Source organism: Protomyctophum bolini (genome assembly GCF_963924005.1).
Source record: "Protomyctophum bolini genome assembly, chromosome: 5".
Lineage (NCBI taxonomy): Eukaryota > Metazoa > Chordata > Actinopteri > Myctophiformes > Myctophidae > Protomyctophum > Protomyctophum bolini.
In genome coordinates, this window is record NC_137866.1 from 11,605,740 (window position 1) to 11,620,601 (window position 14,862).

Consider the following 14,862-nt stretch of genomic DNA (forward strand, 5'->3'; position numbering starts at 1 on the left):
GATGAAGGCATCTCAGTTTTACGTTGGGATTTAGTACTGGCCATTGTAGTACTGGCCAGCGGGACTGTATGCTGATTCACTGGCAAGCTGTGGGAAAGGGGAAAGAAATATTGTATGTAAATATGTACACTACATTTAGCTCTCAGACATAGTACATAGGTAGGTACACTTCAAGACTTAAATTAACAAGGTACAAGGTAAACTTTACAAGTTACATGGTAGATTACTCACTGCAATGGCCGACTTGACAGCCTGAAGCTGGAAAAAGACTTTGCCTCCCTCCTCTGGACATACAGTCTTAATATCATCTCTGGACATTCCCAGCAGCAGCTGTCCACTCAACACGCCCAGGCTCCGCACGGTTCTGTAAAGGCATGAAGCACAGCTTCTTTGTTATGTGCTCCACAACTTAAAAAAGGACAGTTTTTTGTACGGAAATATTTTTGATCCACAGGCCTTACTTGACTTACATTTTTGAAAAGCCTTTGTACACTAACCAGGATTTTACATTTGCAGGTGTGGACATTGCATCCAGATGAGGTGGGCCACGTGACTCCTGATGTTAGGTGGACCAAGAGAAAAAGAGAAATAATCACCTATTATTAAGTAAAATGTATTTATAACACATTTCATATGGCAGGTGTAGACTCAGTGTTCTTTCAAATAAAAAGAGAATATGCAATGATCAAAGCCAAGCATAGTGTGTGTGTGTGTGTGTGTGTGTGTGTGTGTGTGTGTGTGTGACTGTGTGTGTGACTGTGTGTGTGTGTGTGTGTGTGTGTGTGTGTGTGTGTGTGTGTGTGTGTGTGTGTGTGTGTGTGCGTGCGTGCGTGTGTGCGCGTGTGTGTGTGCGTGTGTGTGTGTGTGCGTGTGTGTGTGTGCGTGTGTGTGTGTGTGTGCGTGCGTGCGTGCGTGCGTGCGTGCGTGCGTGCGTGCGTGTGTGTGTATATATATATTATATATATAGTCTCGGGAAACTATGATGTTACGCTCTGGGTGGTGATTCAGCTGCTTTTGGTGCAGTGTCGGGTGTGGCCGAATAAACCAATGCAGGACTTCCGATAGAATAGATAGAAGTTCAAGTATACTACTCAATAAATGTAGGTTACTACACTTCCTCAGTAGAATGTCTTGGCTCACCCGTGAATCTTCCATGGGCATGACACCATCCATAGGCTCCAGAACATTCTGAGGAACGTGACCTTCCTCCTCACGAGCGTTTCGAACAAGCCACCATTGACTGGACTTATCCACCACCTGTGAAAAGTAAAAAAAAAAAAACCAGGGTGAGAATAAACCAATGTACTAATGCAAATGTATAGTGGTGTTTATCTTTGTATAATTACTGGAACCAATCTATTTCTAATACAGTTTGTGTACAAACGCGGCATGAAGATTTACATACAACATTTTTTATTTTCAATAAGAAGTAAATTACAAAGCAAACCATAAAATGAATTAATGTCATATTAATATATTGTAGCCCTGATGAAAGACATCAAATGTCTTTCAGTACCTGAACTACATCCCCTTTCATGATGCTCAGCTCCTTGTTGTTCCTGGCCATGAAGTCATAAATGACTCGCATGTACCGTGGCGGCTCACTGCGGCTGCAAAGCATATAGCAAAAGTGTCACAGCAACAGCAGTGGAAACAAGTACAGATAGCATTGAATACAAAGAAATACAACCATATTGGCCGGAAGTATAGTTATGTGCACTGGAGTGTACGTTTACTGCGTACCGTGTCGGTGGTGGGGGACCCCAGGGGCTGGTCATTCTGGGCTGTAAAAGGCAATGTGACACAACTGAATGAATACCTAGTTGCTTTATGGGCATCATTATCTCCTACACTCCCACATTGTAAACCTAAATGTGTATCGAGTGTGTATTGAGAAGTTTATGGTGTCTGAGTTCAAGACATGTTTTGGACTCTGAACTAAGCGTTTCTCTTTCTAGAATCTCAATAGCACAGGACAGACTGTGTCAGTGTCATCAATGTGATAATTGGTGGAGTTTCCATCCCATCAATAGTCAATGATATCAATAAAAGCCTATATGCTGATGAACTCCTGTTAACTTTAGCATCATATACAGTTCTACATATACTGGGTTATGTAGTAGTGTTTGACCTCTTCAGGTAGCTGCTGCGTATCTCTAGGCGGGTAGCCATGGCTGTCACCCATCTGTCCATTCTGAGGGGCAGGTGAGAAGTGCTGGCTGTTGCTCCTGCTCAATGGTCCGTTCTGAGAAGGAGGTGGGGCAGGTACCGGTGGCAGCTGCCAACCATCATAGAATTCTGGGATGTAGGGTGGGATCACCATACCATCTGGCCACTTAGACCTAGGCATGACAAGAATCAAGTAAGAATTCAAATAACAACCTACTTGCATCATTCCCGGCTTGCGTGGTCCCCGAGTTGACTGGTGCAATATAATAACAATATCCCACTTCAACCATAGAATCCTCATTCTGCGATGACATTCGCCAAAAATAGCAGATCTACAAGCTCAGAACACTGTGATGTGTTATGAGATTATAGAGTGGTTATTTTCCGCGAAGAGAGTGTAAAAAGAAAAAAGAGCAGATCAAATACAGAGCCAACTCAGGTCCAGTTGTAGTATAGAAGTGATTAAACTTAATACAGGTGCTTTACCAAGTTGGTATACCAACTTAAACGAACAACCACTAAGGTCAAACCACTCTATAAATATACATTCTTTGCCTCACAGATGATCAGAATGGTAAACATAACATTCACTCTAAAACACACCCCAGCGTGGCAAACCAAGCAGCTTGCTTCATGGCGACTACAGACCCTAATAATAAGTTATGAAGTAGTTAGGCAAAAAACCTTACAACGTTACGACGGAGCCGTTTGAAGCGGACTTGAGCCACGAGAGGCAGTTACATCCCGATAAAGACAGAATCATGTCAGGGGGCGTAGGTTGCCAAAAATATGTGGGTCCGATGATGTCCGATCACTACGAGGTCGCCCAATTTGACCTGAGTCACTGCAATTGCCTTAGTAATGCACTTCTAAGGCAGGTATACAATAGTAGATCCACCTAGAAAGCTAGTAGGCCATGGGAAGAATGTTATTTACTGCCTGCCTGCTGAAGTGATCATATAGCATCAGGACTGATGAGGCCACCTACCGTGGGATGTTCCAGGAGTCTCCCAGAGACCTCCAGAGCTGGTCCTCCTCTGGGCTAACTTCCTGGCTGAGCATCACCAGGGCAGCCTCAGTAAGCAAAGGACAGAGGACTGATGGGGGCAGGTCTGGGCCATACTTAGGCACTATCTGTGGAAAGATAAAGGAATTAAACCATCACTTATCAACAGCCACACCCCTCATAAAAATTCTAAAAAGGAAGTAGGCTTCAATAGAATACAATAATATTGTATTCTATTGAAGCCTACTTCCTTTTTAGCATAATGTATTATATTATAATACATTGTCTGACTATGGTCAGAATATTGTCCAATTACATCAAATAATTAAACAATCATCACGTTGTAGAGAAGACTAGGAACAAATGACCTTTTGTACACGTTCATTTGGCTAATGGTTTTTCCAAGTGACAGTTAGAAGGAAGAAGATGGTCAGTATTGTTAACTATTGTACCCTGGGCCTTCCTGTGTGTAGCCTACAGCTAAAAATGCTAGTGCAGACTATTAAAGAAGAGGAACTCACCGCTTGTAAATAAGCGAAGAGGAAATGGACATATTCAGGAGCAGTGGGACTGCTCAGTTCTCCATTCAGTTTACCCTGCAACATCACATAATGCCGAAAACATCTTTTAGAGTTATTTTTTCCAGAGTGACACATTTTCAGTTAAAATATGCTATTTTTGTCAAGTGATTTTTTTTTAACCATTTACAGTACTTGTCTAAAGACACTTGAGGGTCATGTGACAAAATATTAATTAGCCTTTAAACTTTTCCATAATGGGGTGCAATAACTGTCACATTTCTTTCAACACACTAATGCCTGATTTATAGTTCTAGTTGTGCACTGGTGTTGCGTACTGAAAATAGCCAATCTACAAGCTCACAATGCGTTGCACTGTGGCGAGTTGTGTGCCTGTGGATCATGTTCTCCAGCATGCAACCAAGTACAAATCACCCTTAATAAGCTACAAGCTTCTGCCTATACCTTTTCAATCACGTTAAAAAGAAAAAAAGATCGACAAATAAAAATCGAAATAAACTATTCATTCATTCATTCATTCAACCAACAACATGAGCTTCAAGACATACCAAAATATTGAACCCATATTTGAATTTCTGAAGACAGGAAACGTATTCCTCCCAAGGTGGCAGATTGACTTCTGGTACAGCTGGGGCGGTTAGAGAAAGGGGTCAAATATAGTATGTATGTTGATATTATAGGAGCACCTCAACCATTTTTAACCTTACCAAACCTGCCAACTGATTATGTCATTGGTAGGCATGTCTCTCAGACACAGTGAAAGTAGACAAATGTGATGTGATAATGACAAAATATTTGTAAAATAAAATTATAAAATGATTAGCTTAAGCCAGTGGAATAACAAATCAATAAACTAAATCACATTTTTTCTTTGAATCTTTCTTTTTCTTCTTCTTAGTTTTCCCCTCTTTGGATGCAGATCCATCTGCGGCAGCAGATGCTTTTCCCACAAAGACCTCCACATCATTTAAGACATGATTAAGAATATCCTGAGGGGAAGGGGGATAATAACACATGTCACTGTAGTATATGTATAAATAACTTAACATCTTAGTGGCATTTAGTGGTATGTATGATATAATTTATGTTCTATTCAAATGATGACAACAATCTATGATACATTATCCTTATGTAACGACAATTTGAGGAAACATTTAGTCCTTAGTTCCTTGGCAGGTGGCTTATTGTGGATGGAGTACTATAAATACAACTTACTATGTTTCTATCTGTCTCCGTATATTGGGGTTGCTGAGGCACCTCTTGCTGATTGCGTGATCCATTCATTTCAAGCCTTTCATCTTGGTTGTAAACCGGTGGAGGAAACATATTGTCTAAGAGAAACAAACATAAATGAGTCATTAATATTCTTAAAAATTAAAGCATAGGCTTAGCGATGATCCAGCATGACAGTGTGTCGCGGGTTCGAGTCTCGATCTCGACGAACTTTGCTGTGTGTCCTCCCCCCCATCTATCTCCCCGTTTCCTGTCTACTTACTGTATAATCAATAAAGGCAAAAAATGCCCCAAGAATATATCTAAAATGAAAGCATACACTGAGTCTGTGAACCTACATGTTCTTCTTTAGGATCAAAACCTACTACACTCCTCAGATATGCAACCTTACTGAACACAATAGATTCTCAACCAATTGCAGTATGAGATTAGCAGGATCGCTACAAATGATGGGACTGTGTCATGTTCTCAACTCGATTTTGTTATAGACTTTTGTAATAAGTTTCTCAATGTTGGGTCCAAGTTATTACAGGTTTGTAACTCTGAGAGTTTACAAATGTAACCAAATGGACCCTCATGGTTCCTCATTGTGATAATTTGTACTGCACTGTCAGAGTTTTCCAGTGAAGATTAGGGTCCCAGATGGTTCCAAAGACACATTTTTGAGTGGTGCAACCACTCACTTACAGAGCTATGTGTGTGTGTGGGTGGGTGGCTGGGTGCTTCTGAGCACGAAAACAGCATGGTTGTATATGCATATCAAACCGGGGGTCCTTCACTTTAAGATTAAGACGGTAAAAATCACTGGCCTACAGTAATTTGCACCTGAGCTTCTCCTGGGCCACTGAGGGGGCGGATATTCTGGTGGAGCCGGGGTACTTTCAGGAAGCACAGCACGATGTCCAGGCTGCCGGACACCTCCTGGAACTTGTTGGCTTATAATGTTTTCTAGATTGCTCCTGAGAACGCCCCAGACAGAAGAGTTTACACATGAAGCGATTCAATCAAGAAAAAATTATCGTTTTCATCCAAGAAAGTATGACTTTGCACGTTTGAGGGAAAAGCCACTGTACCTGATGTCATACGGCTCTCTGGGGGGCTCTCTGGGGGGCTCTCTGGGGGGTTCCGTGTTAGGGCCTCTGTTTTGCAATATCTTGTCCAGATCGCCACTGATATGCTCTGCCTGATGAACCAGGTGTGATGCTTTAGGCGTATGTAAAATGTAAACACGAATACTACTGGAAAAGCAGTCCGAAGGTTAAACATGAGTACATCTCTCATCTAGATTGTACAATTTAGTGATACGTGTAACGTGGGACGGAACAACCCACAACCTGACGTGATGAAAATGATAAATATTAGACCAAAACATACTGTGGCAATTTAGCCATGGATACAAGTTACTTTATTATCTCATTCTCCTCTATCAGTAGCCAACCACAATTAACCTGCAATTTGGGCATCTTGAGAAGGTCATGGAGGGTTGAAGTTGTACAGTAGTTAGATTTGACTCACCCCAACCTCCTCACACTGGAACATGTAGACCTGAGGAGGGCCCCTGTTTCGGTCCTGCAGCGTAATGGTCAGGAGTGAGTTATAAGCACAGCTGTCCAACACAGCCTTTGTTTCCAGGATGCAGCCTAATTGCAGTGATTCTAGTGCCACCTGGGGAACCGCAAAAGAAGAAGAAAAGGATAGTTTTCTATTACATTTCATAATTAATTAATTGAAACCTTCAGAGGAAAATGTGTCTACGTTTTCAGATGAGTAATATTTGTAAATATCTCCATGTTTTTAGAGTAGAGACAAGGTTAAAGCTGTGCGTGACAACATTATTTTGTGAATACAAAATTCAATAAAATTTGTTTATGGTGCATTATTCATAAATAGTACACAAACAAAAATCTAAACAAAACCATACGCATAAAGACAGTCAAAATCCTGGCAATCACTGGTTTTGCATTCCACATCTGCTATGTAAAAGCACTCTTCTGAAAATCCTAACAAACCTTGGTCTCAATGTCACTAAGCAGTAAATCCCGTCCCTGGAGCTCCATGATCATATCTTGAGGCCACACACGGCTTTTGGTGTCCAGTCTCTTCAGCTTGGCAACACAGTCATTTAGGCTCTTCACCTCCTGGCCATCCAATTCACAGGTGAACAGGTGCTACAATACAGTACATTAGTCATTGTGGAGAGTGAGGATAATAACATAATATAGACACATGCACCTCCTTGCACATCCTGAGTGGCCTATCCAACTATTCAGAAACACATGTCAATTGTAGATTGTAAAAGAAAAAGACTTTACCAAAATTTGAATACATTTTACTTTTGTTTCTACATGTACTGTATATAACCCAATGGGGCTGACAACCTCGAGTGGATAATGTTTATAAATAACTAAGTCATGTGGTCTACTACTGAACACTACATTGTTTTAAATACATCATGTTTTTGTTTTGTTGCTTATATAGTTTTTGTAGGAAAGTTGGAGATACAGTAGCCTACCATATTTTTTGTTTCTATGAGCTGCCAACCGAAACCAAAGTATCTATCTATACAGAGACGCATATTTATTTTGCTCTTACCTCCACTCTGAAGTGAAAGTTATCAGATTGTTTGTTCAGCGTTTCCGAGTACTCCTTTCTTTGCACTGAAATAACAGGGCAACATCTGGTTATAAGAACAATTGTATATAAAGTATTTTAGATTTAGAAACATATAGGATGGTGTAGGGGTTGTTGAGAACATACTGTATATAGATTTGCCACTGGGCCTGGATGAGCTGTTTCTCTGCAAATTGGAAGTCCTTGTTTCATCATGTTGGTGACTTTGAAAACCTTTTCTCTGGAACTGGGAACTTTTTGTTTCATCTTGCTGGTGACCCTGAAAACCTCTTCTGTGTTGGAGAAAATCTTCTGATGGAAATCCCCTAAAACACAACGCCCAAATCAACCAAGAGTAATAGCATATTAGTGCTCAGCTGCCTAGGGCAACATAACATGTCAACAACAGTGGTGTAAAGTAACTTAGTACATTTACTTAAGTACTTAAGTACAAGTTTGAGATATTTGTTTTACTTCAGTATTTGCAATTTCCTTTTTCTTCTACTCCACTACATCTTGGGTCCAAATATTGTACTTTTACATATATTTGAAAACAAATTTGTAGTTTTGATTAATATTACTAAACATACATTAACCACTTAAGCCCTATATACATTTTCGCCATTTGAAAATAGACAATCTAGAAGCTCACAGTGCGTCGTATTGTGATTTGATTGATTGACAATTCTATTAACAGTATGCTTGTGGGCTTGTAGATCTGCTATTTTCAAAAGATTTTTATACAGTTGAAAACTTGAAACGGGACATTCTGCATAATGAGTACTTGCTTTTCGTACTTTAAGTACATTCTGTCAATACTATTGTACTTTTACTCAGGTACATTTTTAATTCCAGACTTTTACTTGTAACAGTACTTCTATATTGCAGTATTGCTACCTTTACCTAAGAAAAAAATGTGAGTACCTTTTCCACCACTGCATGTCAATAACACATTCCAATAATACATGACACTAAAATTAAGATAAAGTATTGTTGGGTAACATGAGGTACCGTATTATCAGTGAACTCACATGAAAGGGTGTGAACAGTACAGTGTACTTCACCCACTTTAACATTGCCACCACAACCCAACAGGAGATGACATGGTTAATAATACTGACCTCGGGGAATAAGAAAACGGTCCTCCATTGTTTCCATACATTTTCAAGCAGCAATATTAATGACCTGCAGACCTCTGGTATAGAGAGAAACGGAACGATAGGATTGAAGAAATCACTGAAAAACTAAGAGAACATATTTCCTAATTCTATAAATGTTTTACTGTATGTACTCTAATAATACATTTTATTGTATTGCACTTTTCATTCACAGGGAATCCCAGAGTGCTACATGGTTAAAACATAATCATAGAATGCTAAAAGCAGGGTTTAAAAATGTCAAGCACAAAAGGATATTGCTGAAAGAGGTTACTGGTACCAATTTAACACAAAAAGGCCTTCCGAAATAAAACAAGTCTGAGGCCTGTTTTAAGAGTCAAGGGTGGACTCTACCTTTATGGACCCGATTGTTGTGTGATTAGGTTATATGAGGTAAACCGAAACCTATTGCACAGTTGACATAATGACCATTGACCACTCCACCAAATCACACAATAGCTAGGAGTAAAGTGGCTCTTTTCAGTGCAGGAAAATAACTGCACATTGATTAAATAAATATTTAATGTCATTTAAATAAGATTTAAATACAGACCCCTTCACGTCTGAAATCTGAAATAAGCAACTCACTAGACTGATGACAGGATGTTATTCTATAAATGCTTTACCCATCTGTGTGTACACCAATTACAATATCGACTAAAAGTTGGAATTCTACCCTGTCGCGCTACACATTTTAAGAGCCTGTTCTTCTACAGCCTTTTCTTTCGCAGTTCCATTTTTCAGCAAGATATGCTACAGTTCAGGTTGTCCCAGTTAACCTTCAGCAGTCAGTGCAGCACATTCCACTTTTTAATGCATTAATTTAGTCTTTACCTTAATGTCTCGACAATGATCTCATGGCTCCATTCCTTCATACAGATTCCATCAGTACTGTTCTTTGCCCTCCATACAGAGCAAAGATTCTTAACTTCCTGCATGAAGGCAGAAGGATCAAAGTGCAAACGGCTGAAATGACTGCTCAGGAGGGTTGGGCTAGTGTGATTGCAAAACATCACATCAGGGTATAATTTAATGTGTCAAGTCTCCAGGTGATTATGAGTCCAAAGGTTTAGAAATGCCTAGCGATATCAATTTTCCAGGTGGTCATGGCCCTGACACACCTGTGTGTAAAGTAAAGTGCCTTTATGTAAGTATACGCGTCATTGTTTTTGTAGTTCGATGGCAGTGATACAGTCCTTATATATGCTCATTATGCTGTGATAAACTCATATATGCTGTATAATCTACTAAATATGAGAGCTTTATCAATTCAGTTCACACAGACATACAAATATACTGAAAATACAAACAAGTTTGGTGAAGAACCATTTATTTTACTATGGACTGACGTGTATATTATGTACACACTCATAATATTGACAGAGACCCTCTTCATGGGGAAATAGTTTATTTTATAAAGAAAAGGGGGGAGTCTCGTCGCAGTACGAGTCAGGAGGGTCTTCTCTGAAGACTTTTGACAGTTTAGGCTGTAGCCTTGGCCTTAGCCAGCGCCTTCAGGTCTGTGATGCACTTGGCAATGCTCTCCTTCTCCTGCAAGAACACAGGGGACACAAAACAAAGTCATGACTCCGAGTCTGACATGTGTGTGTAGGTTTTATAAATATTATATTTATAATATAGATATCGCACCAATGAAAAGTATTAACAAGAGCTTGTGGCTAAATTAAGTTAATTAACTACATTGGAACATGGGTTCTTGTTTCAGTTTCTTTGACGATATACAAGGGTTAATTCAGAAGAGCCCAAACATGTGCCAGATAATAAAAAATAAATGCCTCATTGGCCATTGCAGTTCATTGGAGCGATGTGTCTCCAGCGAAGCTAGGAACTTTCTAGCAGCTTCCACTATGCTTCGCAAGGAATCTCAGGAAAGTTTGCCTCCATGTTGCCTTCAAGAGAGACACGCCCCAGAAACGAAGGAGGCGTCTACCTTTTTATGTCAATGGGGCCGAGCAGTGTTTTGCTACAACACCTGGGGATTTAACCAATTATAAAACCTTCAGAGGGGCCCCTATTAGTGACACAATTCAAAGGCACCCTGCCGACTTCGGTGAGTGAAAGGCAACTAACCTGGCTGAAATAAATTAACGGAAAGAAGTTGAACGCCACTTCCGGCCAGTTAAACACGTGATTAAACAAATAAACATAAAATAACAATCTCAAACGTGTAGGCAGATCCACATACTGCTGCAAATTCTCTCACTCATGATTAGTTGAGACAAGTACTCTGCCTGCCCCCTCCATGGCACAGGATTGGGAGCCTTCACATTATATTCTAATCAACCAGAGCATCTACTAAGACTCAGTGGCTACCTCTAGTGGCGAGTCAAATGATGATTTAACATTACAGCAGAAAGCTAAACCACACCTGTATTATGAAAATGTAAATAAATACATTTTATTTTACACTGTTGTGAAATGATCCAAGTGTGATGTGTTAAATAGTTTACCAAGAGAAATCCCCTGCTGATGTGACAAACGTCACTGTCGTGTCAACAGTCTAATGCTAAGGATGAAAATGTTCCACTTGAGTTGGAAGAGATATACTGAAATTGACTCCTGAATAAATAGAAAAAGCAGATGAAGCCTTCAGCGTTTTTTTTCATTTGTCTGCCTTGATGACGTGCTCTCCACTACTGACCTGCTGGGGGGTGAGGCTGCCAACAACATTCTTCTCCACCCAGTTAACCATGTGCTCCTGCTCCATCTGGCGGTGAAGCTGCTGAAGGGCGATCTGGTAGTCCAATCGCTTTTTCACGTCATTGTTCACCATATGTATCCTCTCTCTGCGGTTTGTCTCCAGCAACATCGCCACGTTGTTCTAAGAGAGAGAAATAAGAGGATGCAAGCCTACTTCACCAAACAAAGACTTAAAAACCGGAGTGATCCATCAAAGCTCAGAGATTAGCTGCAGTAGTACTGAATAATGCCCAGATCTGAAGTGGAAATTGGAATTCTATTCTATCAGGTTGCTTGCTAAAGAAGAGCATGATGTGTACTGTATATAGACACGCACGCAGGTTGCATGCAAGTGATTCATTCCCAACAACTGGTTTGGGAATCACTTGCACACAAAAGAAACAAAGGAGTACATATTTTCACAGTATACGTTCTAAGCCTTCTTCCTCCGCATTGGGAAGAAAACTGCATTTGGCTGCAGGTTCGTTTGCAACCTACATGCGTATGCATGTCTGTGTGATGTCAGGGAAACTGTGGTTGGATAAGGGGTCTATACAACAAGTGGAAAATGATCATTTCTGCTTACCCTCTTAGCATCAAAGAGCAGTGATCTTCCCTCTATTCTCCACTGCTCCTTCTTCTCGTCCTCAATGGCCTGAACCAGGCTTTTCATGGCCAAGTCCTTCACTTCCTGAGCCTTGGCTACTTTATCCTGCAAAGCCACACACACACACACACGATCACATGTGCACTTAGATTGTATACAGTACAAGGAAACCATCGTTTGCCAGAAGGGTTGAAAACAGTATTACAGTTTATAGCCAAATTAGTCAGGTCATAAATCCTGATGGAAGTTAGTTAGGTCTTACAAAGTAATAGGTCAATATTCTCCACATACATTAGCACAAAAAAGGTTTAAGCGATCGGAAAACAAAATGACTTAAGACACTTCACACCTTTTGCAACCAGATCTAATTTTAATGAGGTTTGGGAGACAAGAAACACTTTCCTGGGGTTTTCATGTGGGTAAATGTGCCTTACTGAGACAACTTGTAGTCCAGGAAGGAAGTGAGACCAGTGTCCATGACATCATGGACACTTTCTAAAATATTTAAACACATAACACATAAAAACCTCAGGAAAGTGTTTCTTGTCTCCCAAACATCATTAAAATAAGATCTGGTTGCAAAAGGTCCAAGTTCACATGGCTGACACAGCACATGGGGATTCCATGGAATATGACTGGCTGCAGACAGTTATTATAGCTGCTATTATTGTGATTGTCATTATAGTTGTGCACTATTGGCTATTATTGTTGTCCACCTTGCATCTCCCTCCCCTCTCACTATTATTATAGTTCCTATTATTGCAGCCATTGTTGTGTTAGTCCATTTTGTGTCTTCCCTCCCCTCTCAGATGGCTAGACTCTTGCAGAGCCACGTTGTGAAAAAACAATAGTCTCAGTGAGAAGCCCACCTCATTCAGTTTGTCAGCAAAAGCTGCAACGTCGGGGCCAAATTTCTGCACTCCATAGATAATGACAGCAGTTATGGAAACGGCAGCGAAGGTCTCAGGGTTGCAGACGTAGACCTCCTTGGAAAGCAGGTACACGAGGAGACCGGTACCCAGCATGTAAGGGCCTGGAAAACAGGGATGAAAGTACATTAAATTTGGCAATGTCACTGTTCAGTCATGAAATGTAGAAACATAGAGTGGATATTGACATAATATAGCATCATGGTATAGCCTATATGTAATTGTCCCCTTGTTTAAACTTGACTTGAGAAAGATTGTGCAATATTTAATGTGTTGTGCTTCACCATGTTCTTCAGTTTGTAAATACATCAAAGATGCGAATATAATCCATTTCTAATGGATGCCTTGTCCTGAAGGAGAGGTCATCAGGTGGTCTCCAACCCAGGGCACACCCCCGCGGACCTGCCCACTGTCCTTTCTCCCCTGCCAGAACTAGTAGGAAGATCTCTATGCCTTGGGGGACATCAGGCACTGGGAGGTCTCTAGGACTATGGTTTGCCTCCTGCCTAGTTTCCTCCTACGTCTCACCAGACTGTTAATCTGTGCGGTGTGCATGTGTCCGTCCTTGTCCACACTTGGCCTTACTCTGGTGTATTTGAGTTAAGGGAGCCTTCTCTAAATAGATGTAGGTAGTTCTACCCCAGTTGCAAGGAAGAATCGATAACCTGACCCTAGTAGGCAAGACATTATTGAAAATGCCTATGGTTATATTTGGCCTACGCCAGCTAACCTGTGACTCCAGTCTTGGGGTATAGAAGCTGGAACAGCTCTTCGGGGAAGAGTCCATGGCGGACTTTGCCTCCCTTCTCTGGAAGAGGGGGTACGGGTGCCAGACTCTGCGATGTTGTGTGGAGGGAACGGGATGCCTGGACCAATCTATGATATGGGAAAAATGAATAAATTACAGGTAAAGGTGATTAAAATAACATACTGTACAGATGGGAACAGCACAATGGGCACATCATCTTGTGTCTTGTGTTGAATAATAATAATACTAAAACTACTGATATGTATATTGTTCATTGTCGTTCAAGCAGTAGATCATCTTAACTAGAATTAATTAATTAATAGACAGAAAATGATTTAGTTATTAAACGTACCCAGCTCCAAAGTGACCTCTGCCTTTCAAGGCATTGGCTGAAAAACAAAACATAGACACATTCAATGTCAAAAAGTCAACATAAAGCCCAGGTGGTCTCTAAAGAGACAGAACATTATGTAACCACCGATTAAAAGATCTGTTATTGACAGCTTGCTTGGCCCGGTTGTAATGTGCACATAAAGAGACGTTGCATAAAAACATGTATCCCAGCATCGATAACATACCCTGGTCCAGGGCTACCATTTCGGCAAATATGCAATGACAGTTTCAGACTACTGTAAAAGTGACATCTGCAGGCAGGCATATTTTAGCTAGCTAGCTGCTAGTGTTAGCTAAGGCTATTAGCTAGAGTGTATACTAGTTAGTTATCGACCGCAGAGAAAATTTAACGCGCAGAGAGAAATGTCAACGTGTATTATCCAACCAGGCATGCATTATTGCACTCAGCTTTCGATAACATATGTTGTTATATTTGTTACAGCCTACATGCTAGCTACATTTAGCTTAGTTTAGCATAGTTCCAGTAGTCACCCATTCAATGTGCGGTGGCCTTCACTTTACCCTTCATACACATTCAGTGCAACGTTACGGCTTACTCCATTGCAATTACACTATATTAAAATGTGATGTTAGATGCGATCTCAAGGACTGAATTAAAGCATACCTGACACGAAAACGGCCCTTGACAGCATGTCTGAAGGATGAAATGCGAAGTTCTTGCTACAACTTCAACTGGCACCCTTGTGTCAGCCTTTTCGTGCCCTTCTGCAAAGAGGATGGCAAACACACAGGAAATCCTTGTCAAACAAC

General features: G+C 40.7%; 2 protein-coding genes across 2 annotated transcripts; both read right to left on the bottom strand.

Annotated features, from left to right (window-relative positions):
• eps8l3b (EPS8 signaling adaptor L3b) lies at positions 1-9,589 on the bottom strand (the record flags this gene model as incomplete). Its single annotated transcript, XM_080762769.1, has 16 exons — positions 1-87; positions 232-364; positions 471-556; positions 1,141-1,257; positions 1,517-1,628; positions 2,109-2,342; positions 3,158-3,303; positions 3,697-3,771; positions 4,263-4,342; positions 5,773-5,906; positions 6,021-6,130; positions 6,463-6,612; positions 6,957-7,115; positions 7,540-7,604; positions 7,705-7,850; positions 9,549-9,589. 16 exons carry the CDS (start codon positions 9,587-9,589, stop codon positions 31-33), a joined length of 1,845 nt encoding a protein of 614 aa, XP_080618895.1. The 3' UTR covers positions 1-30.
• A 438-nt stretch (positions 9,590-10,027) lies between these two features.
• On the bottom strand, positions 10,028-14,853 carry LOC308315331 (ATP synthase F(0) complex subunit B1, mitochondrial-like). Its single transcript, XM_080763269.1, has 7 exons — positions 14,717-14,853; positions 14,051-14,087; positions 13,681-13,826; positions 12,891-13,054; positions 12,001-12,126; positions 11,377-11,556; positions 10,028-10,265 (listed from the first exon to the last, which is right to left on the bottom strand). Exons 1-7 carry the CDS (start codon positions 14,742-14,744, stop codon positions 10,197-10,199), a joined length of 750 nt encoding a protein of 249 aa, XP_080619395.1. The 5' UTR covers positions 14,745-14,853; the 3' UTR covers positions 10,028-10,196.
• Positions 14,854-14,862: the final 9 nt, after the last annotated feature.

Bases quoted from the DNA above. Each gene is read 5' to 3' on its own strand.
- LOC308315331 (XM_080763269.1), bottom strand. From the start codon at position 14,744: ATGCTGTCAAGGGCCGTTTTCGTGTCAG. The intron at 13,055-13,680 runs GTTAGCTGGCGT...CCTGTTTTCCAG, and splicing joins CCCCAAGACTGGAGTCACAG to GCCCTTACATGCTGGGTACC. The intron at 11,557-12,000 runs GTAAGCAGAAAT...TCTCTCTCTTAG, and splicing joins TGCTCTTTGATGCTAAGAGG to AACAACGTGGCGATGTTGCT.